The sequence below is a fragment of the Myxocyprinus asiaticus genome, chromosome 37 (genome assembly GCF_019703515.2).
Source record: "Myxocyprinus asiaticus isolate MX2 ecotype Aquarium Trade chromosome 37, UBuf_Myxa_2, whole genome shotgun sequence".
NCBI classification, from domain to species: domain Eukaryota; kingdom Metazoa; phylum Chordata; class Actinopteri; order Cypriniformes; family Catostomidae; genus Myxocyprinus; species Myxocyprinus asiaticus.
Genome location: NC_059380.1, coordinates 41,980,630 through 42,006,657, shown reverse-complemented (window position 1 = coordinate 42,006,657; position 26,028 = coordinate 41,980,630). Strand labels below are relative to the sequence as shown.

At 37.5% G+C, this 26,028-nt stretch overlaps 2 protein-coding genes across 4 annotated transcripts in view; one reads left to right on the top strand and one right to left on the bottom strand.

The window, feature by feature from the left end:
* The window catches only part of LOC127428123 (replication factor C subunit 4-like), a 42,835-nt gene that overhangs the window by 2,732 nt on the left and 14,075 nt on the right, over window positions 1–26,028 (top strand). Inside the window, exon 2 of the mRNA XM_051676225.1 lies at window positions 5,299–5,425. The gene's annotated coding sequence lies outside the window, so the exon portion shown is untranslated. The remainder of the gene's footprint in view (window positions 1–5,298; window positions 5,426–26,028) is intronic.
* Window positions 1–26,028, bottom strand: part of LOC127428111 (son of sevenless homolog 1-like) — an 89,869-nt gene that overhangs the window by 62,410 nt on the left and 1,431 nt on the right. For all 3 annotated transcript variants that reach the window (XM_051676196.1, XM_051676198.1, XM_051676197.1), the window contains one exon: window positions 7,591–7,716. In XM_051676196.1, coding sequence (XP_051532156.1) covers window positions 7,591–7,716 — 126 coding nt within the window. The remainder of the gene's footprint in view (window positions 1–7,590; window positions 7,717–26,028) is intronic.

Genomic DNA, 26,028 nt, shown 5'->3' with positions numbered 1-26,028 from the left:
ACATCTTTAATGCGGTTATATTTAATGCGTTACATCTTTAATGTGGTTATATTTAATGCGTTACAGCTTTAATGCGGTTATATTTAATGCGTTACATCTTTAATGCGGTTATATTTAATGCGTTACAGCTTTAATGCAGTTATATTTAATGCGTTACATCTTTAATGCAGTTATATTCAATGCGTTACATCTTTAATGCGGTTATATTTAATGTGTTAAATCTTTAATGCTGCTATACTTAACAGCTTTAATGCGGTTATATTTAATGTGTTACAGCTTTACTGCTGCTATACTTAATGCATTACAGCTTTAATGCGGTTATATTTAATGTGTTAAATCTTTAGTGCTGCTACACTTAACAGCTTTAATGCGGTTATATTTAATGTGTTACAGCTTTAATGCGGTTATATTTAATGCTTTACATCTTTAATGCGGTTATATTTAATGTGTTACATCTTTAATGCGGTTATATTTAATGCGTTACATCTTTAATGCGGATATATTTAATGCGTTACAACTTTAATGCAGTTATACTTAATGCGTTACATCTTTAATGCGGTTATATTTAATGCGTTAAATCTTTAATGCTGCTATACTTAATGCGTTAAATCTTTAATGCTGCTATACTTAATGCGTTACAGCTTTAATGCGGTTATATTTAATGCATTACATCTTAATGCGGTTATATGCATTACAGCTTTAATGCGGATATATTTAATGCGTTACAGCTTTAATGCGGTTATATTTAATGCGTTACATCTTTAATGGGGTTATATTTAATGTGTTACATCTTTAATGCTGCTATACTTAACAGCTTTAATGCGGTTATATTTAATGTGTTACAGCTTTAATGCTGCTATACTTAATGCGTTACAGCTTTAATGCGGTTATATTTAATGCATTACATCTTAATGCGGTTATATGCATTACAGCTTTAATGCGGATATATTTAATGCGTTACAGCTTTAATGCGGTTATATTTAATGCGTTACATCTTTAATGCGGTTATATTTAATGCATTACATCTTTAATGCGGTTATATTTAATGCATTACATCTTTAATGCAGTTATATTTAATGCATTACATCTTTAATGCTGCTATACTTAACAGCTTTAATGCGGTTATATTTAATGCGTTACATCTTTAATGCGGTTATATTTAATGTGTTACATCTTTAATGGGGTTATATTTAATGTGTTACATCTTTAATGGGGTTATATTTAATGTGTTACATCTTTAATGCGGTTATATTCAATGTGTTACATCTTTAATGCAGTTATATTTAATGTGTTAAATCTTTAATGCTGCTATACTTAATGCGTTACAGCTTTAATGCGGTTATATTTAATGCATTACATCTTAATGCGGTTATATGCGTTACAGCTTTAATGCTGCTATACTTAATGCGTTACAGCTTTAATGCGGTTATATTTAATGCATTACATCTTAATGCGGTTATATGCGTTACAGCTTTAATGCGGATATATTTAATGCATTACAGCTTTAATGCGGTTATATTTAATGCGTTACATCTTTAATGGGGTTATATTTAATGTGTTACATCTTTAATGAGGTTATATTTAATGTGTTACATCTTTAATGCGGTTATATTCAATGTGTTACATCTTTAATGCGGTTATATTTAATGTGTTACATCTTTAATGCGGTTATATTCAATGCTTTACATCTTTAATGCAGTTATATTTAATGTGTTAAATCTTTAATGCTGCTATACTTAATGCGTTACAGCTTTAATGCGGTTATATTTAATGCATTACATCTTAATGTGGTTATATGCGTTACAGCTTTAATGCGGATATATTTAATGCGTTACAGCTTTAATGCGGTTATATTTAATGCATTACATCTTTAATGTGGTTATATTTAATGCGTTACATCTTTAATGCAGTTATATTTAATTTGTTAAATCTTTAATGCTGCTATACTTAACAGCTTTAATTGCGGTTATATTTAATGCGTTACATCTTTAATGCAGTTATACTTAATGCACTACAGCTTTAATTGCGGTTATATTTAATGCGTTACAGCTTTAATGCAGTTATACTTAATGCACTACAGCTTTAATGCGGTTATATTCAATGTGTTAAATCTTTAATGCTGCTATACTTAACAGCTTTAATGCGGTTATATTTAATGTGTTACAGCTTTAATGCTGCTATACTTAATGCATTACAGCTTTAATGCGGTTATATTTAATGTGTTAAATCTTTAATGCGGTTATATTTAACGCTTTACATCTTTAATGCGGTTATATTTAATGCGTTAAATCTTTAATGCTGCTATACTTAACAGCTTTAATGCGGTTATATTTAATGCGTTACAGCTTTAATGCGGTTATACTTAATGCGTTACAGCTTTAATGCGGTTATATTTAATGCGTTACATCTTTAATGCGGTTATATTTAATGCGTTACATCTTTAATGCAGTTATATTTAATGCGTTACATCTTTAATGCGGTTATATTTAATGCGTTACATCTTTAATGCGGTTATATTTAATGTGTTAAATCTTTAATGCTGCTATACTTAACAGCTTTAATGCGGTTATATTTAATGTGTTACAGCTTTAATGCGGTTATATTTAATGCGTTACAGCTTTAATGCGGTTATACTTAATGCGTTACAGCTTTAATGCGGTTATACTTAATGCGTTACAGCTTTAATGCGGTTATACTTAATGCGTTACAGCTTTAATGCGGTTATACTTAATGCGTTACAGCTTTAATGCGGTTATATTTAATGCGTTACAGCTTTAATGCGGTTATATTTAATGCTTTACATCTTTAATGCGGTTATATTTAATGCGTTACAGCTTTAATGCGGTTATATTTAATGCGTTACATCTTTAATGCGGTTATACTTAATGCGTTACAGCTTTAATGCGGTTATATTTCATGCGTTATAGTTTTATTAAAGTTAAAATAATACAGAAGCAGATCATGTAAATAACTACAAACTCTGAAATGGTCATTTCTCTGTGCGGTCAGCGTCTCTTCTATGAGTTGTGTGAATGTCCCGATCTAAGGGGGAGAGATTGAAACTGCACTGGCTGATGCACACTCTACGGGACACTCATCCCTCGAGCACACACGCTTAATGCAAATAGATTATAACGTGATGACTTGCGACTTATTGAATCATAATATATGTGTCACTGTGCATTTCTTATCCTGAAGAACATCATCAATACACAGCTTTATTAATAAGAGCGAGTTTGTTTTTTTGTGAGTTAAAGATGGATTGAAGTGAACAGAAAGGTGAGAGAGGGTAGTCTTCGCCCCATTATACACGGCAACAAAATACACTTTTTATTTGTTTTTGTTTTGGCTTGTTTTCCCATATTAATATCTAAAACTCCTTAAAACAACATACATTTACTTTAGCAGCTATACTGCAGAATAAAGAAATATTATCTAAGAATGTTGAATATAATATTAAAAATACAAGTATTTTAAAATATCTAAAAATCCTTTAAAAAAGATGCATTCACCTGAGAAGCAGCATATAAGATATTTAGACTTGCTTTTAGAGAATATATCTTGAATATAAGTATATTTTGTCTTTACTGCACTCGCAGAAGTATAACCAAGTGTAAAAATACACTTATATACAAAATACACTTATATATAAAATACACTTATATTTAAGATACATTCTCTTACAGTAAGTCTAAATATCTTATATGTCGCTTCTCAAGTAAATGTATCTTGTTTTAAGGATTTTTAGACAATTTTAAATGGAAAACAAGACAAAAACACTTGATGACAAGAGGATTAATAAAAACTTAATAAAAAGTATTTCCTGTAATTCAGTGATTGTCATTTAGAGGTATTTTTAAAAGATGATTTTGTCCTCTTTATTGTTAGTAAGCACGTTTAATACAACGTTTTAAGTCAGGGCACAAGCTGAATAATCGCTTAAGAGCTAATGATTAATCGTTGCAATAATTGCTGAATAGTCGAATAATCATTCTAATAATCGTTGATTAATCGATTATCAAAATAATTGTTAGTTGCAGACCTAATCACCAGTGACCTGAAGTATCTGCTGAATAAAAAATAAAAAAAAAGAGAGCCTTTAGGTCTGGTGACAAGGACAAGCTAAAAAGGGTACAGCGTGACCTGAAGGTGGGACTAAGGGAGTGTAAGGACTACTACAGACAGAAGCTGGGGCATGAAGCAAATTACAGGCTTCAAAATCAAGGACCGTCAGCAGGGAGGCAGCCTGGAGAGAGCCAATGAACTGAATGTGTTTTTTAACAGGCTCAGTATAGGATCCCCAGCTGGGCCTTTCCACACTGGACCAGAATTCACAACCTCTCAGACATCAAATCAACCCCTGCTTTGCCCCAACTGGAGCAAACATAATTGCAGCCCCCCAACTCCAACCTCCACAATGATGAACCAGATTCTAAAAGGATCTTAAGATATCTTTAATACTTCTACAGTTATAGGAATGCTAACCATTTTTGGACCATTGGCATATAATGCAACAAGAGGTGCTAAAGTCAACTGATTTTAGTAATAGACCGACCTATCTGTGTGTACAAATAAAATCATGATACTGACACGCTTCTACGGTTATTATTTTGACCTGCAGTTTTGCTCCAAAATCATTGGTGAAAATAGTAATTTTGACCCTCCTTTACAAAATGTTTTATTACTCAGTAAATATTGATCCATGACATTTAGTAGTTTGCCTCTCACCATCATTTGTGTTTATCTTTCACCAGTAAAACAAATATTAAAAACAAGATTTTGAGCCTGGGACCCCTGGTTAAGCTGACACAGAATGAGACAAATATACTAGAGGTGCACCGATACCAATTTTTGAATGCCGATACAAGTACCAAGTACCTAGATTTGGGTATCGGCTGATACCGAGTAACGATACAAGTAGTCTGATACGAGTGGTGGTGGCGTAGTGGACTAAAGCACTGAACTGGTAAGCAAAAGGTTGTTGGTTCAATCCCCACAGCCACCACCATTGTGTCCTTGAGCAAGGCATTTAACTCCAGGTTGCTCCAGGGGGATTGTCCCTGTAATAAAGTGTCTGCCAAATGCATAAATGTAAATGTAGTTTGGTGTTTGTAAACGTATGCCATTCTATATGCATTTGATATAGTGATATTGCCAATATTAGTGTTTACAGTAATTCAAAATCACAATTCAGGACTGTTTTAATAAGGTATAACACCTTTAAAAGTATCCCAGATAACACGTACACGTTATTCATGCTTGTTGTTATTTCATCCATATTGTTCTGTATATTCACAGAAAGGACAGAGCATTTTATCTGTCAAACTCCTGGATGACTGGCAAGCGCTTGGGAATGCGAGCTCTCGCGCCACACACAAGGGAGGGAGAGAAGGCGCCTGCATGTGAGAGAATCCACTTATATCAGGTGAAGATGGACAAAATAAAAAAAATGCATTTTCTAGATTTAAATGGTTTAAACACATTAAAATGTTTCTCATGTTTTCAAACTGATCTTTGAAGTATTATGCACACATGTGCAATCACATCATGATATTAATGTACTCGTACTCGGAAATATGAAACAATGCCACCGATACAGAGTTTGAGTATTTACCCCCCCAGTGTCTGCCCGATACGAGTACTACCGAGTAGTACTGGTGCACCTCTAAAATAGAATATATATATTTCTGTTATAATTTGTTCCCTTTGCCACAGCATAAGTAGGCATGTAGTGTAATATTCATAACCCTTAGAGTTTATTTGGAGCATCATTTCACATAAAAGCCAAACTTCTCGTGAATGGATCTCAAATGAAGTGCCTTAATGCTCAGCGTAACAGTTTAGTGGACTGCAACACTCCCAGCAGACTGAAAATTTTAACAGTATTTTTATCCAATTTCTATGTAATAAATCAGTATTATGTGTAGTGGTCGACCGATATGGGTTTTTTAATGGCTGATGCCGATATCCAGAGAGCAGGGTGGCCGATAGGCCAATACAATGCCGATATATCACACAATTTAATATAGTAAATAACATAAACATAAAATTGCAAAAAATAAATAAATAAATAAATAAATAAAATAAACTCTTATTTAGCACTATATTTACTCAATTTCACACTAAACTTTAACATTGTAAAAAATAATCTTAAAAGATAATCTTATATTTTAAATGGTAGATAGAAGTTTTTTCTGATTTCTGTTTAGTCATCAAATTTTAGTAATTTATTAGCACATGAAGAAACTTATATATTATATATTAGGAAGAAGGAAATAACAGCACAGAAGCCAGCAACCATAGATGGCATGTGCACATTAACAATCGCATTTACTAAAAAAATATTGAATCCAACCAATTGTACATACAGTACAAAGTGAATAAGACATTTACTTATAGCACACGTGAAGCACTTTTACTTTGAAGTTGCACTCACGCTCTCGTGTGGATCCACTGCAAGCCTCAATCTCCTGAAAGTTTAAACGGCCTGGATCGCCTGCTTAGATTGTTACAGAAGGACCATCAAGATTTATGAATTATTAGAGGCACATTTGATCCTGATACTGAAGTTTTGATTCTGGCTGATAGAAAACGTGCTTCAGAGGAATATATTAGATGAGCGCTCGATGGGAAGAAAACGTGAATTACATCTGTTGGGGAGAGACTGTTAGAATACGTGCTTTAGAGGTAAATAAATGAGCGCTCCACAGGATACTGGATCTGCTCAAGTTGTGTGAGGTTGGTTTATTACATCTGTTTAAACGAGATATGTGCATATTTGCAGACGGTATATATGATATTAGTTTTACTGATATTTGGCTTTTTATCATTAGATAAGACAGTTAAAAGTTACAGGGAACTATTGAGGAGAGAGAGGGAGAATGAAACAGGCGAGCACTTTAATATTATGAGCTCAAACGCGTCTGCTGTGGCTCTGATACGTAGACCGTTTAAATGACACTGTGTTGCACACCAGTCTTTTATTGTAGAAACACAATGACACGTAACAACAAAACAAACCGTGACTGGTCATTTACATGTCTCTGTCGCTTCACATGCAAGCAGCCGATTTTTGGCGCCCTCAAGAAACAAATTGGCCAAACGGGAAAATGTATCAGCCGATAATTAAAAAAGTCAGAATATTGCCTGTTTTATCGGCCTCGGTGATATATCGGTCGACCACTAAAAATGTGATTTATTTACTAGCATTTAGCTTTAATGTGTTTATCCTAAATAAAAATGAATTTCATCCTGTAGCTGAAACATCTATTTTATCCAAAGTTTTATAAATAGCAGCCCCACAAAATATTAACATAAATATTTGAACACTGCATTTGTACAGTATTTATATACTTTTAAAATAAACATCACTTAATATGATAATTTGTTATGTAATGTAATCCAATTAAAACATTTTTAAAATATCATATATTTTGGGGTCAATGAATATAATATGATACTGAACAAAAAAAAACAATCGATGGAAATCACAGGTCCAAACAATGTATTGCACATGGTACAATATCATGTGTTGGTTATGATCATGCATTTAGTTGTAAATTTAGCAGTTGTCATGGTGATGGCATTCACCTCCACGTCCTGTACGGTGCGCGGCTGCGCCTGACAGAGCGTGTTGAGCAGCACCAGAATCAAACCCTCGATGTACTGCAGCGCCTCCTGCTGGGACGACAGCTTCGGGTGCACCTGATTCAACACCTGCAACACACAAACACACGCTTTCAACCAGGGGATGAAATTAACACCTGTCAAGTGCCAAATGCAGTGGCAGTGTAACTGACCTGTAAGACATCTCAGAGTGACATTTGACATTTCAGTACAGCTGTCAGTCTGTCTATATACTTTATATATTGGTGTTTTTTCAACTTCAGGCACTTTCATATCTCAGGAGTTGATTTTTATTAAAACAAAAATATTTTTGTTATATGAAGGTCTCATTAAAACTGAATTGGAAAGTTTTCATCAGGCCTTCATCGTTTATTTTTGGTACTTTTCAAATGTCTTTTATGTGTAGATTTGACTGTTTTAGTCTTCAGACCCAGACATTCAATATTAAACTATGAAAATCTTTAATAAAAATACACATTATAATATGTTAAAAACTCTGATCATCTAAACAGAGAGTGAAATAAACAGAAACTATTTCAATATTTATGGTGTGAAAATGATTTCTATCAGTTTTTCATAAATGACGACTGTCCCACAGTTATGACGTCATTTCCAGCACACCAAACACTTTCACCCCTAATAAAGTTTGTTCAAAAGTTAGTGTACTTGTTAATCAAGTGGATAAAAGTGTGAGTGAAGAGCATGATTGAGATGAAATATGAGACAAAACACAGACAAATCGAGAGAAATATAACTTTTCCAAAGTGTGAAAGTCTGATTTAATTGTGTGTATTTTGGACACATCAAATGTTAGCTATGAAATTAGCCCTAACAAGAGGAGAAAAGGGTTAAAAATGTCATTTCCATCAGCATCATTTCCAGCACAGAATTCTATTAAACACAAAACAGAATTTGAGATGTGCTGGAGATGAATTTTCATAAATCTCCTGTGATGCATGAACACACACTGATGGACATTATTAGTAGAATAATGTTTAAAAAAAAACTATGAAAATTATTTAAACCAGACTTCATTTTTCTAGAAATCCAGAGTCATAAGAGTGCCCGAAGTTAAAGAAACACTCAAGTACACAGTGTGAGAGTGTGTGTGTGCGTGTGTATGAGTGCGTGTGTATGTGAGAGTGTGTTTGTGTGTGTGTATGTGCAGTGTGTGTGTGTGTGTGTATGTGTGAGTGCGTGTACGTGAGAGTGTGTGTTTGTGTGTGAGCGTGTGTATGTGTGAGTGCGTGTGTACGTGAGAGTGTGTGTTTGTGTGTGTGTGTGTGTGTATGTGCAGTGTGTGTGTGTATGTGTGAGTGCGTGTGTACGTGAGAGTGTGTGTTTGTGTGTGAGTGTGTGTGTGTGTATGTGCAGTGTGTGTGTTTGTGTGTGTATTTGTGAGTGCGTGTGTATGCGAAAGTGTGTGCGAATGTGAGAGTGAGTGTGTGTGTTTGTATGTGTGTGTGTGTGTGTGTGTGTGTGTGAGTGTGAGTGTGAGTGTGGTGAGTGTGCGTGTGCAAGTGAGTGCGTGCGTGTGTGTGTGAGCGGTTTCTTCAGTTTCAGGTTAAACCCCCACACAATGATATTTTTTTAAACTACAGTATCAGAGGGATTGTGAGTGCTCCAGTGAAACTTGCCTGAAGGAATCTAAAAACTGACACACTGTTCACACACACTTCCTCATGTACAGTATCAGTGTGATGATGATGCGTTTCTGTCATGACTGGGCCAGAGTGACGAACAGCTGTCAATCAATCTAGAACAAGCTGTTTCAACGATCTCAGTGGAGAAACTAAGGATGTCAAAAGTACCGGTATTTCAATACCAAGGCAATGCTAAATTTGACAAAAAATGTAACGTTACCTTGTAACATTATCTCACTTCAGAATCTGTAGTGACTCTCTCAGTTCAATTCCTGAGTGTGTTTGACTGACAGACGGCTGCATTAAACACTCATATCTGACTGTCTGAACGGTCAAATGTATTTCTTCTTCTAAACGCTCACCTTGGCAAGGTATTAATGTAAACATACGCAGTTTGTCTTCAGTGAATGTAAACGGGAGACAAAAAAACTCTTGATTTGTGTCATAATATCAAATCTGTGCATTAGATGTGTGTGCTATTCTGCACTTGATCACATGACAGCAGCGTCATTCCTAGCATTCCTGTGGCAGCACTACAGCGTGCTGGTATTCACAGGAATGTACAGAATAGCACACTAGTGTGTGTGTGGTGTGCATGTGTGCGCGTGTGTGGTGTGCATGTGTGTGTGTGTGTGTGTGTGTGTGTGTGTGTGTGTGAGTGTGGTGTGTGTGTGTGTAGGGTTTTCCTGCATAGAGAATTATGAGGCGGCCGCCTCTGTCAAATTTCGTGCTGCCTCCGACTGTTAACGAAACTCAGGCAGGCAGTCACGTGCACAGACAGACCCCAAGTGGTGCTCAAGCACCCACCCACTTTCACTAGATAAGTGCCCTTTTTGCAAGTCATTTCTTATTTTTTTTATTTATATTTGAGTTTTTATTTAAATTTGGCCCTTGGCATAAATTCTCAATTAAACGTGTGCCCGACATCTGCATTTAAGTTGTAATTCTGCGAGACCACACGAGCCCCTGCCCCTCTTTGACATTCTTTGTCACAGCCTCCACACAACATCAAAGTCTACCTGACCAGCCTTCATTTGTGACAGCCAGGTAAGGATAATGTTTGCCCTAATCTTCGACATTATTTGCCACTGCTGTGAAATTAAACCACTATAAGAAAATCTCCATAGAGCCAGCAGAACTTAGGCAATAGCCCTACATTAAGCTTAACAACAAGCAAGCTAATCAGGCATTGGCTTAAAATAGCATCGTGCAGGGTTGGAAATGCCCCCAAAATTCAATATTTGAATTGCTCCTGATTGAGTTGTTTTTTATATTGATAACATAACAGTCAATCCTCTGTGGTCACCGGAGGTGCCGGCGCGATCACCTGACTTTTTCCCAGATAACAGCAGAAAGAAATACTCCGTCAATTTTGGTCATACAGATAAGCGTAAGACATCATTCGAAACTAGAAAGGGTTTACTTTTATTTGTGTACACTCACAATAACAGCAAAACATTGTGGTTTTTTAAAATAAAGAAATCATACAGGATGCGCTTTCTGCCGTCTCTGTCTCTGTGAACTTCTGTCTGGAGCGCGTCACGAAAATGAACCAAAACTCAGCGTGTACTTGCCTCGCAGACATGAGAAATATGTCTATAGAAAGCTTGAATTGTCTACTTTTAAATGAACCAATTTAAATTTAAAACAAATATTCTCTGATTGTGTAATCCACATGAAACCAACGAGAGGTACAGTCTTTCCCGTTTGAGCTCATTATCATTTTGGAAGAAGACACGCTGTGAATTAACCTCAGAAGAAGAGCGTGATCCGATACGGCCTTTCTAACACAAAAAGTGTCTCACAAAAGTGCATTTTGTGAGTGAAAACTGGAGTCTACAAAATCTATTATGTGTTTCATGGCCTTATTTCAGTGACTTAAAAATTACTAACCATGCATAATCTTGATTTTCTCAAAAATGAAAACATGGGGGGGCACGTGACGCCATGTGAGAAACAGACATGTGATTGCGAGCTCTGCGCACTTTGCTAGTTTTTAAATTATTTTCATGTTATAATCTGGTGAGTTTCGATACATCCAGTTACATATTTGCTCTTTGAGGTAAACATGGCAAAGAAGTCAAAATCCTCAGACTCTGGAGACATTAAAAGACACTTACGTGTTCAAGCTGAGGCCTCTGACAGGACTCCGAGCCGGGGACTCGATTTTGATGGCACGTCGGAAGAAGAAATTCAGCGTCAACTGTCCAACATCTCGGTGATGCTGACGAAGGTTGTTGCTGATTTAGAGGATCTCGCTGTAATACATCGATCGATTACGGCGATGGAAACAAAAGAGTTGGTCACAAGAGTGAGAGATGTTGAGAGACGGATCGATTATCTGGAGTCATCGGAAAGGGAATTATCCGCTAATCCACCCGCGTCCAAAACAGACTTGGAATGCATTCTGGAAAAACTGGAATTTCTCGAAAATATGAGCCGAAGGAACAATATACGGATTGTTGGAATTCCTGAGCATGAAGAGGGCAGGGATATGGTGAAATTCCTAGACAAGCTCTTCCCGAGTCTGCTCGACATAACAGGCCCATAAACTGGAAATCGAGTGAGCTCACAGAGTCCCGGCTCACAGATCTGCTGAGGGAAGAAGGCCCCGATCAATTCTGGCCAAATTTCTGAGATCATCCGATAAAGATCTAGTGTTGCACCAGCCGAGGAACAAAGGAAAGCTTTCTTGGAAGAATCACAATATTTTCTTGTTCCCGGACAATGGGAACAATCTCTTGCGAATTCGACAAGAGAGTAACGCGATCGGTTCAAGGAATGTAAGAAACTTTTACATCAACAGAAGATCACTTTTGCACTGATGTTTCTGGCCAAACTGAGAATAGACACCGAGGACGGCAGCAAAGTATTTACATGTCTCAACCAGGCACTCTCCTTTATAAATACATTGGAGTGAGTAAGCCATTTGATGTTTCTTATGTTAGTGGACTGACTCGCTGTTCAGTGACTCGATTGTCTGAGGAAGCTGGGCACCATTTTTGTTTCTTTTTGTGTTGGCTTCACCTAGCGGCTGGAGTTTGTTTTGTGGAATGACACTTCCTTCAAGAAACTTTTGCATTGACAAAAGATCGTTTTTTGCACTGAAGTTCCCGGCCGGATTGAGAATGGACATTATGGATGACTGCAAAATATCTACATGCTCACATAAAGGACGTCTTTTATAAAGCTGACGGGCTGAGTAAGTCATGGTGTATTTTTTATTTTCTATGCGCTGCCTCAGAGGAACCGGGATGCCCATTTCGTTTCTTTTTCTGCTGGTTCCGCCTAGCGGCTGGAGTTTGTTTTGTGGAATAACATTGCTTCGGGACAGTTGTGGATGAATCTGTTTGTTCTTTGTGCTTATGCCTCCTGTTGGCTGGAGTTTGTTTTTGTGGAGTATTTTTAAGGGATATTAGTAGAATTACGTCATCTGCTGCACTCATCAGCTGGCTCACTGAACATTCGTTTGTCTGTCCGAGGAAACTGAACGTCTTTATATCAGCTGGAGTTTATTTTGTGGAAGAACACACCTTCAAGACAGTTCTGTGAATGAATCTACATGTTTTTTCTGTTATTCTGCCTGTTGGCTGGGGTTTATTTTACAAAGTATTTTCTGTTATGTAATTTTGCCACACAAAATTTGTGCAGAAGCACCGGACTTGAGCAATCCGATGGCAAAGTTGTTGCGGGGGCTCTCGTATGTGTGCATGGACCTTCCGAGTTTGGGGCGATTGACGCCGGTTGGCGCTGTCGTGCGCGGGGTTAATGCACACGTTTTTCTTTTTTCTGTTTGTTTTGTTTGGGGGGAATTTCGGGGTTTGATTGTTGCAGTAAAGGGGAATGTGGTCTGTGTAATCTTGCTTTTGGCACAAAAATGGTTTTATTATATCAATATGTCAAATGTTAATATGAGTGGATTATCTCTCTCCACATGGAATGTAAATGGGTTAGGGCACCCCATAAAAAGAAGGAAGGTGTAGAGCCGAGGAGGGCGGGGCCAGGCTGGAATGAGACACACCCGGTCCCCAATCAGCCTGATGGGGCACACGAGGGTTAAAGGCGGCCGGGGAAGACAGTTCGAGAGAGAGAGAATGACAGGTAGCTGTACTGTGTGTTTATAGTTGTGTGTTTTGTTTAAGTTGTCAATTAAATTATTATTTATATTATTAAGCCGGTTCTCACCTCCTCCTTTCCACTGAACCCCCTTACAGAAGGTTATTACTTTTCTAAAGCGTAAGAAATATGATATAGTGTTTCTTCAAGAAATACATCTCTCCCCGCAGGAAGCTGAAAAATTTGGGAAGATATGGGGTGGACATGTTTTCTTTAGTGCTGGCTCGAGTAAGAGTAGGGGAGTCATTATACTGATTAATAAACATCTACAATTCAAATGTCTCAAACAGATTAAAGATAAATTAGGAAGAGTCATTATTGTTTTAGCTGAAATTCAGGGGCAAAGGTTGATTTTGGCTAATATTTACACATCTAATGCTGATGATCAGGGCTTTTTTATAGATCTTGAAGGGATGTTGCAAGCCGCTGGCACCCCTCATGATATAATATTGGGAGGAGACTTTAATCTTTTGATGGACTCAATCCTTGATCATAGTGAAGCAAAAGTGTGTAAGCCCCCTAGAGCAACACTGACGCTTCACAGGATGTGTAAAAATCTTGGTCTTACAGATATTTGGAGACTTTTGAACCCATCTGGTAGGGACTATACATTTTTTTAATCAGTCCATAAGATTTATTCTAGAATATAATTTTTTTATATTCAAGTCCCTCATTATAGAAGTACCTTATTCTCAGATAACACCCTGGTGAGTTTAGAGATATTGCCACATACGGAGAAAAATAAATCATATAGTTGCCGCTTTAATATATCCCTTTTGCAAAATCCTGAATTCCAACAAATACTAAAGACTGAAATCAATGTTTATATGGAGACTAACTGGTCCTCAGTATCCTCTGTGGGCGTGGCTTGGGAGGCACTTAAGGCGGTTCTTAGGGGTCGGATCATACAGTATACCTCATTCACCAAAAAATCCAAAGCACGAGAACTCGTGGAGTTGGAAGAGAATATTAACAGCGCCAAAGCAGAGCTGAAGCGCCATATGTCGTCTGATGGCCTCAGAGAATTGACTCATTTGAAATACAGATATAATATTATTTTGTCACGGAAGGTGGGGTTTTGGTTATTCAGGGCAAGACAGTCATATTTTGAGTCAGGGGACAAAGCAGGAAAACTTTTGGCTAGATATATAAAACAGAGAGAGTCTCTTTCTACCATTCCCTCAGTGAAATCTGCTGGTGGTGAAATATTTACCTCAGCCATTGATATTAATAATGCTTTTAAAGAATTCTATCTTGATCTTTATAGTTCTACGTCTTCGTATACTGATGAGGATATTAGAAACTTTGTGGAACCATTAGATTTTCCTAAACTGACGACTGAGCAAAAAAACTCTCTTGATTCTGAGATAAACTTGGAGGAGCTTGACGAGGTAATTAAGTCCCTACTGGCAAGGCTCCGGGGCCAGATAGTTTTGCCGCTGTATTTTTTAGATCTTATGCTACAGAACTGGCTCCACTTTTGTTAGAAGTTTATACAGAATCATTAAAGAATGGAAAGCTTCCTCCAACCATGACACAAGCCCGGATCAGTCTGATTCTTAAAAAGGACAAAGATCCAAGCGAGTGTAAAAGTTACCGTCCAATTTCCCTGATCCAGCTAGGTGTAAAAATGTTGGCAAAAATGTTGGCTAACCGATTAAGTAAGGTTATGACATCTCTTATACATATAGATCAGGTGGGGTTTATTCGGGGCCGTAACTCTTCTGATAACATCAGGCGTCTCATCAATATCATGTGGTCAGTAGCGAATGTTCAGACTCCGGTCGCTGCCATCTCACTTGATGCCGAAAAAGCGTTTGATATGGTAGAATGGGATTATCTTTTTAAGATTTTGGAAAGGTATGGGTTCGGGAGTACATTTATTGGTTGGATTAAGTTACTTTATAAACACCCTGTAGCAGCGGTACAAACAAATGGATTAATTTCAGATTATTTTACTCTGGATATGGGCACTCGGCAGGGTTGCCCTCTTTCCCCATTATTGTTCTGTCTTGCCCTGGAACCATTAGCAGCCGTGATAAGGAGGATGATTTTCCAGTGGTGGCGGGAGGTGTGGTGCATAAGCTTCTGCTTTATGCAGATGATATTTTATTATTCGTCTCTGACCCCACTAGATCTATGCTTTGCCTCCACAGAATTATCAATTCCTTTTCTATGTTCTCAGGATACAAAGTGAATTGGTCTAAATCCGAAGCTTTGGCTTTGACAGCGTACTGTCCAGTAACGGCCTTCCAGCCGGGTGCTTTTCAGTGGCCCAAACAGGGCATTAAGTATTTGAGAATTTTATTCCCAGCATAATTATGTGATTTAGTTAGAGTTAATTTTGACCCTTTAATAAAAAGGTTTTTGAGTGATGTGGACAGGTGGGCTTCATTACATTTATCTATAATTGGGAAGGTTAATGTTTTTAAAATTAATTGTATTCCAAAATGTATCTACCTGTTTCAATCTCTCCCTATAGATGTCCCCCTCTCTTATTTCAAGCAATTTGATAGCATAGCAAAGTCCTTCATTTGGAATGGTAAACGTCCCAGATTGCATTTCAATCAGTTACATAGGCTGACTGACAAAGGAGGGTTAGGCCTACCCAAGATTTTGTTTTATTATTATGCGTTCAGTCTCAGACATTTGGCTCATTGGTCTCTTCCACCTGAGGTAGCCCCTCCCTGTTTTGGAATTGAACAGAAAGTTATTGCCCCTATTTTATTATTACAAAGCCTTTCTATCAAACTAACCGGAGAAGTCACACCCCGTCATCTCACATCTGCACGTGCTATGGACAAAAGTGTCCAGAGTGTTTAATTTAGACATTTATTTAAATGTTGCCTCAAGCATATGGCTAAACCCAAAGTTGTGTATTGGTGATACCCCTTTCTGTTGGTCGGAGTGGATTGTGAGGGGTGTTAATACACTCGGTGATCTATATGAGAGTGGAGTGATGAGACCTTTTGAAAATTTGGTCCAACATTTCAGGATTCACAGATCTCAGTTCTTTAGGTATTTACAGCTGCGCCACATGCTCTGTACTATTTTTGAGAGTAGTTTACACCCCCCCTAAAGCGGCAGATACTCTGGGAGGGGTGATTACTGCTTTTGGAAAAGGTCATGAGGCATCAGTGTATTACTCCCTGTTAATTCAGAGTCTGGGGGACGGAGCTTCAACTTCTCTCAAGAGATTATGGGAGAAAGATTTAAACTTGGTATTGGAGAAGGGAGTGTGGGATAGGATTCTAAATAACGTCAAGTCTACATCTAGAGATTCAAGGGTGCGTCTGATGCAATTTAAGATTCTGAATTGATTATATTGGACCCCCTCTAGATTGTATAGACTTGGTCTTAAAGACACACCCACCTGCTGGCGATGCCAATCAGAAGACGGGGACACAACCCATGTTTTTTGGGGATGTGTTAAAATACAGGAATTTTGGTTGAAGACTCAGGGATTTATGTGTGATGTGTTGGACACACGGTTTTCATTTTGCCCCAGACTCTGCATTTTGGGTGACGGGGAAGTCATACATTTTGGGAATAGCCACTTGAGAGGTTGGGTCCTGGGCCTGGCTGGAGTTATGGTGGCCAGGTGAATAATTCTCAGGGGGTGGAAGACGGCTGGGGCACCCTCGTTTCGAGAGTGGTGCGGGGAGATGAGTGAGGTTGCGGCATTTGAGGAGGTGATCTATAGAAGGCTGGGAAAGTGGGATTTGTTTAATAGGAAGTGGGGTGGCTATTTGGATTTTTTGGAGGGTTCTCAGGGAGGGGCAGTGGAGAGGGATATTTGATTTTTAATTTTTTGTTTGATGTGTATGTGCACTCTTGTTTTTTGAAAGTATATATTTTTTAGCTTGTTTCTAATTTTTAGTTATAATTGTAAGAGACCACTGTAATGAGTGTTTGTGTTGAGTGGGGGGGTGTGATGTTCGGGGGAAGGGGTTTAATTTATATAATTGATTCCGTATTTTATGTTGTGTTTATTGGTTTTTGTAGATGGAATCAATAAAAATGTTAATAACAACAACAACAACAATGCAAACATGTACATCTCATGTTTGAAGACTCTTATGTTACATTGCTGAGAAAATTATGCAGTTTATTAATTAATTTTGTTAATTATTCATGTTTGACATGATGACTACAATCATGTGAACTGTATCTGGGCAAAATTTTGTATTGTTATCTCAAAGTAAGTTATGGCATTTGGAACCAACGTAGCCTTTTTTATCAAAAGTCCAAAAAACTCTCCAAACAAGTGATCTGAGGGTTTTACTGATCTACTTACATTTGTAAATGCCACAATAAACCAGAAACATAATTACATAGAATAAGTAACAAGTAATAAGACGCAGCACTGTTTCAGTTGTGCGCATGGTAAATCAAGACCTGTAAATCTAAACCAGGGTTCGGGAACCTTTTTTCACTAAGGAGACAATTTTAAAATATTTGGTTGATGCATTTTTTCGAAAAGAGCCATAGCACAAACTATAATTAAAAAAATAATTTACTATTTTCAAAAACAGTTTTTCAATAAAATAAAATGTTTATATTGCCCATAGACTACTCAAAAACAAACAAATACGCAAAATTTAATAGGTAACATGTTGCAATATGGAATTGAGTACAGGCTGGGCGATATGTAAAAAATATTGTAATAATTATCGTATTTAAAATATCGCGATATCCGATTATATGGTCAACCCCCAAGGATCGGTGAATATTTTTGCTTTACTGATTTTGCTTTAAAAATTAAATTAATTTATTGAATCACGAAAAACTTAAAAGACATTTCTAAATTCAAATGCACTTTAAACGAAACGGAAAAAGCAATTAAAATAACAAAGTGATTAAAAAATCTTATATAACCACCTCCCCAAATCCAAACATTTACCATCTCCAATCACCCTCACGCAAGTATCCGTCAATGACAACAGGTGGAAAATTGCTAATATCCTACAGATTAATTACTAAAGACAATTATAAATGTAAAGATAATAATAATAATCATAATAAATGAGCCTAATAAATTCCCTTGTGTTCCCAAAATAATGCTGCCAAATGTGTGTTCTTATCGATGTGTGTTTGTATTGCGTTTTGGTAATACAGTTAATGCTGCCTAAAGAAAAGAAAATAAAACTCAATTTTAGGTTCAAGGTGTCTTGTATTATTTTATGATTTAATCACTTTCGTCTTTATTTCTTTAAAAGAAAGATATTTATTACTGAACCTGCAGAGTTGCATTCACAATGCCTAAGAGTGAACTGTTCTGTGGAAATAAAGTGAATTAAAATCTCAACCTGAGATGATTAGAGATCATTTGCAGCATTCTCATAGACAACATTATTCTTGCAAACAGTTGTAAGATGAATGAAACAGAGAAAAAAGAGTGATAACTCTTCACATGCGCATGTTCCACGAGACAGGGTCCCGCTGCACACCTCTGAACAAACAGCGAATCAGACACGAGCATTAATGGCTTTTCTTTTGTTTGTTTTTATATAATAAAATATAATGAGGTTTCTTCAAGCGTGTGTCTTTGTGACTAACATCATGTGTCACTCCGAGACGTCTTACAGGTGACCCGCCTGTTGCGGGTAGGTGAGCAAAATTACCCGCGCATGAAATACCTGCATTTGGTTCTTCAAAATATAATCACACATGCTTCTTCAAACACACGTCTTTGTGTCTAATTTCTTGTCATATATCACTCTGAGACGTCTTACAGGTCGCTCTCCACAATGGCTGGTACATCAGCAAATTAATTTCACACCTTGTTCACCAGGAGTAGGCTGACAAATTTGGGAGAAAGGAAATCAAAACAGTGTCACTAACTTCAAGCTTTGCAATTGCACCCACACTTTCTGCAGGAAAATTTTCTCTAGAAAGTTTTAAACGATCGTGTGTTGGTGAATGGTGAGACACCTGGTGAGCCACTTGATTTTTAACAAAGAGCCACTTGTGGCTCGCAAGCCATAGGTTGCCGACCCCTGAGCGATCAGACCAATCCAAGCTGTAAAACAGTAGCCGATTGGTCTCACACCCACCCACATACCTGAGAACAGAGATGATCTTATTATTGGTTTAAGCGGTTAATCAAGTTTGCTGTTTATTAACTATAAATGAACACATTAGCTGTTATGTTGTATTTAATTTAATGTTGAACAGGTTAGCTTTTTTAATTAAATATGCTATAAGTTGACAATTGTCATTTTCTTCAATCATCTAAAATATGTTGCTTGTAAGTGTTTGCTTCAGCCAGTGGAAGGCATGGTACAAGTGTATGTGTGCACATGATTAGCAGGGTAACACCTCTGCCTCATTCTGAGCCAGAAAAAACCCTGGTGTGTGTGTGTGTGCGTGAGTGCGTGTTTGTGTGCGTGAGTGCGTGTTTATGTGTTTGTGTGCGTGAGTGCGTGTTTGTGTGTGTGATGTGTGTGTTTGTGTGCGTGTGAGTTTGTGCGCATGCGTGTTTGTGTGGTGTATGCATGTGTGAGTGTGTGTGGTGTGCGTATGAATGTGTGTGTGTGGTGTGTGCATGGGTGCGTGTGTGTGGTGTGTGCGGTGTGTGCGTGTAGTTGCTGTGAAACCAGCAACACACACTCTGCCTTCTTTCATTTACAATTAATGCAATTCAGCTACTTTAAAAGTAACAGGAACCAGTCTAATGCCAATAAGCATAATCTGATTTAATAAAAAAAATAATTGTTGTTTGTGAAGTCAAGCATCACTATTACTTTTCCTCATAGTGATTTGATCAAACCCCTAACACTAAGAATTAATGTATGAATTTCTTTCTTTCATAGAACACAAAACCTAAGGCAGTATGCTGAATGGTGACTGTCTGAGGCTGTCAATCCCTAACATTCTGCCAAACATCTCCTTTTGTGTTCCACAGATTACACTGTCTAATGAGCTGACTACCTAGACTGTCTAGGTAGACAGCACATAGGTTTGGAGACAGTAAAGATGATATCTGATAAAACCATACTCCATAAGAAACTACATTGTAAAACACCAAGAAAGCAAAAGAATATCACACAGAAGTTAAACCTGAAGCATGTAATTTCTGCGACACTAGCGTCATAAAACGGAATACAGCACAACAGTGCCCGTCACTTTTTCAGCCGTCTTGGTTCCAGAAGTATTTTTCCCCTTCATTTTTTTTTCATTGGGATTTCAAATAATTGTTCATAAAAGAGTTCGTGAAGCAAAGCAACCAGCTCTGAGGTGAATGACAACATTACAAAGTTTGATTTGAAGCAAAAAAGTGTTCGAAAATCAGACAAAAATACAAAGATACAAGACTGTGTGCTTACTATTTTTAATGAGGGAATGAACTACAATCCCATGATGCATTGCAAATGATGTAACTGAATTAAAAACTGTATAAAAACATAAAACTATTGATTTAAAGTCGGGGTAATTATATTTTTGGATTGTATTGCAAAATATTAATATATATATAAATATATAGAGTAAATAGTTTGTGAGTGTAGGGAGAGTGACTCGATTATGTCAGTCACAGTGCATTATGGGAGTGGGCGGAGCTGCAGAGCTTTTTTTGATGTGATTCTCTGATTGGTGGATTTCTCTTCAGGATTATGGGTAGTGTAGTTTTTCACCAGGAATCCCGCAATTAAACAGTTTTTTGACAATGAAGCTGAAATAACATGGACTGATGTCTTCAACAGAAGCATATACCATCGATTAACAACCTAGAGCTCATGGTAGATCTGTCTTAAAAAATATATATTTTGGTCTTTTTCTCAACCAAAGTGATCGTATTGCTTCAAAAGTCATGGATTAAACCACTAGAGTCATATGGATTACCTTTATACTGCCTTTATGTGCTTTTTGGAGGTTGAAGGTTTTGGACCTCATTGACTTACATTATATTTACAAAAAACAAACCATTATATATTCTTTAAATCTTCTTTTGTGTTCCGCAGAAGAAAGAAAGTCATACGAGTTTGAGACGGCATGAGTAAATGATGAGAATTTTTTTTAAAGTAGAAAAAATGACACATCAACAGACAGTAGATGCTGTAAGTTCTTCAGTCTTGCTGTTGCTATGGATTCAATGTCACAGAAAACAGCAATAAAGCTGCTAAGAAACACTGTGTACGTGTGAGTGTGAATGTGTGTCGTCCACAGCACAGACGCTGCATCAGAGAACAGAGAAACTGACTCCAGCTCGCTGCCATTTTGGATCAACACAGAGTGATACTGAAGGGCAGCTCGAGTGATTCTCATCAAGAGGATGACGAACAAAGTTCTCAAAAGCTTTAGTACTGAATAGGACATTTACAGAATAATTTGGCAGACACTTTAACATAAAGCAAATTACAACTGCAGAATATTACAAAAAATGTATTACATCAATATTCACAGTAGCACAATACTGCAATTCGAGAGTAAACCAGAATAATAGTACTGAAGCTAGAGCAGAAACCTTTGCAAACTCATGATTAACTCGCTCACAGATGTCATGGAAAGCATTACATGTCAAAACATTCATATTTTTCATTTGTGATGGACAATTATATCTAATTTTTGGCCATTTTGAGATAATCAGTATCGGCCAGTGACCATGCCCACTTGGTTTCCCCTTGTGTCAGTTCCAAAATCTACTGAGACTTATCAACATAAAAAAATAACAAAAAATCTGTTTCTTTAGTTAATCTGAATAATATTGTGTATAATAACTATTAATTTAATTTCTAATTACTGCTATGTACTTTTTTGGCAAAACTTAGTGAGCTAGGGTTAGGGCTAACCTAGACTACTGACCCACCCTGCTCTCAAGATATCGGTATTGCAATCAAGATATCGGTATTGCTAACAAGATAATGGTTTTAACATCAGATCAATTTCTTGATGGCAATACCGATATCTAATGGTAAAAAAGATTACCATCAGATATCGGTATTGCAATTGAGAAATTGACAATGCCATCAGGATATCTGTATCATCAAGACATCGTATCCCCATCAGATATCGGTATTGCCATCAAGATATCTGTATCATCATTAAGACATCGTATCCCCATCAGATATCGGTATTGCCATCAAGATATCTGTATCATCATTAAGACATCGTATCCCCATCAGATATCGGTATTACCATCAAGATATCGGTATTGCCATCAAGATATCTGTATCAACATTAAGACATCGTATCCCCATCAGATAGCGGTATTACCATCAAGATATCAGTATTTCCATCAGGTATCGGTATTGCCATCAAGAATTTTATATTTCCATCAAGTTATTAATATCATCATTAAGAGATTGTATAGCCATTAGATATCGGTATTGCCATCAAGATATCTGTATCATCATTAAGACATTGTATCCCCATCAGATATCGGTATTACCATCAGGTATCGGTATTGCCATCAAGATATCTGTATCATCATTAAGACATTGTATCCCCATCAGATATCGGTATTACCATCAGGTATCGGTATTGCCAACAAGATATCTGTATCATCATTAAGACATTGTATCCCCATCAGATATCAGTATTGCCATCAAGATATCTGTATCATCAAGACATCGTATCCCCATCAGATATCGGTATTGCCATCAAGATATCTGTATCATCATTAAGACATCGTATCCCCATCAGATATCGGTATTGCCATCAAGATATCTGTATCATCATTAAGACATCGTATCCCCATCAGATATCGGTATTACCATCAGGATATCGGTACTGCCATCAAGATATCTGTATCAACATTAAGACATCGTATCCCCATCAGATAGCGGTATTACCATCAAGATATCAGTATTGCCATCAGGTATCGGTATTGCCATCAAGAATTTTACATTTCCGTCAAGTTATTAATATCATCATTAAGAGATTGTATAGCCATTAGATATCGGTATTGCCATCAAGATATCTGTATCATCATTAAGACATTGTATCCCCATCAGATATCGGTATTACCATCAGGTATCGGTATTGCCAACAAGATATCTGTATCATCAAGACATCGGATCCCCATCAGATATCGGTTTTACCATCAGATATCGGTATTGCCATCAAGATATCTGTATCATCATTAAGACATCATATCCCCATCAGATATCGGTATTACCATCTAGTATCGGTATTATCATCAACATACACTATATTGCCAAAAGTATTTGCTCATCTGCCTTTAGACGCATATGAACTTAAGTGACATCCCATTCTTAATCCATAGGGTTTAATATGACGTCGGCCCACCCTTTGCAGCTATAACAGCTTCAACTCTTCTGGGAAGGCTTTCCACAAGGTTTAGGAGTGTGTTTATGGGAATTTTTGACCATTCTTCCAGAAGCGCATTTGTGAGGTCAGACACTGATGTTGGACAAGAAGGCCTGGCTCGCAGTCTTCGCTCTAATTCATCCCAAAGGTGCTCTATCGGGTTGAGGTCAGGACTCTGTGCAGGCCAGTCAAGTTCTTCCACACCAAACTCGCTCATCCATGTCTTTATGGACCTTGCTTTGTGCACTGGTGCGCAGTCATGTTGGAACAGGAAGGGGCCATCCCCAAACTGTTCCCACAAAGTTGGGAGCATGGAATTGTCCAAAATCTCTTGGTATGCTGAAGCATTCAGAGTTCCTTTCACTGGAACTAAGGGGCCAAGCCCAGCTCCTGAAAAACAACCCCACACCATAATCCCCCCTCCACCAAACTTCACAGCTGGCACAATGCAGTCAGACAAGTACCGTTCTCCTGGCAACCGCCAAACCCAGACTCGTCCATCAGATTGCCAGATGGAGAAGCGTGATTCCTCACTCCAGAGAACGCGTCTCCACCGCTCTAGAGTCCAGTGGCGGCGTGCTTTACACCACTGCATCCGACGCTTTGCATTGCACTTGGTGATGTATGGCTTGGATGCAGCTGCTCGGCCATGGAAACTCATTCCATTAAGCTCTCTACGCACTGTTCTTGAGCTAATCTGAAGGCCACATGAACTTTGGAAGTCTGTAGCGATTGACTCTGCAGAAAGTTGGCGACCTCTGCGCATTATGCGCCTCAGCATCCGCTGACCCCGCTCTGTCATTTTACGTGGCCTACCACTTCGTGGCTGAGTTGCTGTCATTCCCAATCGCTTCCACTTTGTTATAATACCACTGACAGTTCACTATGGAATATTTAGTAGCGAGGAAATTTCACGACTGGACTTGTTGCACAGGTGGCATCCTATCACAGTACCACGCTGGAATTCACTGAGCTCCTGAGAGCGGCCCATTCTTTCACAAATGTTTGTAGAAGCAGTCTGCATGCCTAGGTGTTTCATTTTATACACCTGTGGCCATGGAAGTGATTGGAACACCTGAATTCAATTATTTGGATGGGTGAGCGAATACTTTTGGCAATATAGTGTATCTGTATCATCATTAAGACATCATATCCCCATCAGATATCGGTATTACCATCAAGATATCTGTATCATCTTTAAAACATCGTATCCCCATCAGATATCGGTATTACCATCAGGTATCGGTATTGCCAACACGATATCTGTATCATCATTAAGACATCGTATCCCCATCAGATATCGGTATTACCATCAGGTATCGGTATTGCCAACAAGATATCTGTATCATCATTAAGACATCATATCCCCATCAGATATCGGTATTACCATCAGGTATCAGTATTGCCAACAAGATATCTGTATCATCATTAAGACACCGTATCCCCATCAGATATCGGTATTACCATCAGGTATCGGTATTGCCAACAAGATATCTGTATCATCAAGACATCGGATCCCCATCAGATATCGGTATTACCATCAGATATCGGTATTGCCATCAAGATATCTGTTTCATCATTAAGACATCGTATCCCCATCAGATATCGGTATTACCATCAGGTATCGGTATTGCCAACAAGATATCTGTATCATCAAGACATCGGATCCCCATCAGATATCGGTATTACCATCAGATATCGGTATTGCCATCAAGATATCTGTATCATCATTAAGACATCGTATCCCCATCAGATATCGGTATTACCATCAGGTATCGGTATTGCCAACAAGATATCTGTATCATCAAGACATCGGATCCCCATCAGATATCGGTATTACCATCAGATATCGGTATTGCCATCAAGATATCTGTTTCATCATTAAGACATCGTATCCCCATCAGATATCGGTATTACCATCAGGTATCGGTATTGCCAACAAGATATCTGTATCATCATTAATACATCGTATCCCCATCAGATATTGGTATTACCATCAAGATATCGGTATTGCCATCAAGATATCTGTATTGCCATCAGGTATCATTATTGCCATCAAGATAATGGTTTTAACATCAGATACATTTCTTGATGGCAATACCGATATCTAATGGTAAAAAAAGATTACCATCAAGAATTTGATATTTCCGTCAAGTTATTAATATCATCATTAAGACATTGTATAGCCATTAGATATCAGTATCATCATTAAATATCAGTATCAGCATCAACATATCGGTGCAGTCATCAAGATATTGGTATTATCATCATGATATCTTTATTGCTATCAGATAACGGTATTGCCCTAAAGAAATTGATATTGCCATCAAGTTTTCTGTATCCTCATCAAGACATCATTTTGCAATTAGATATC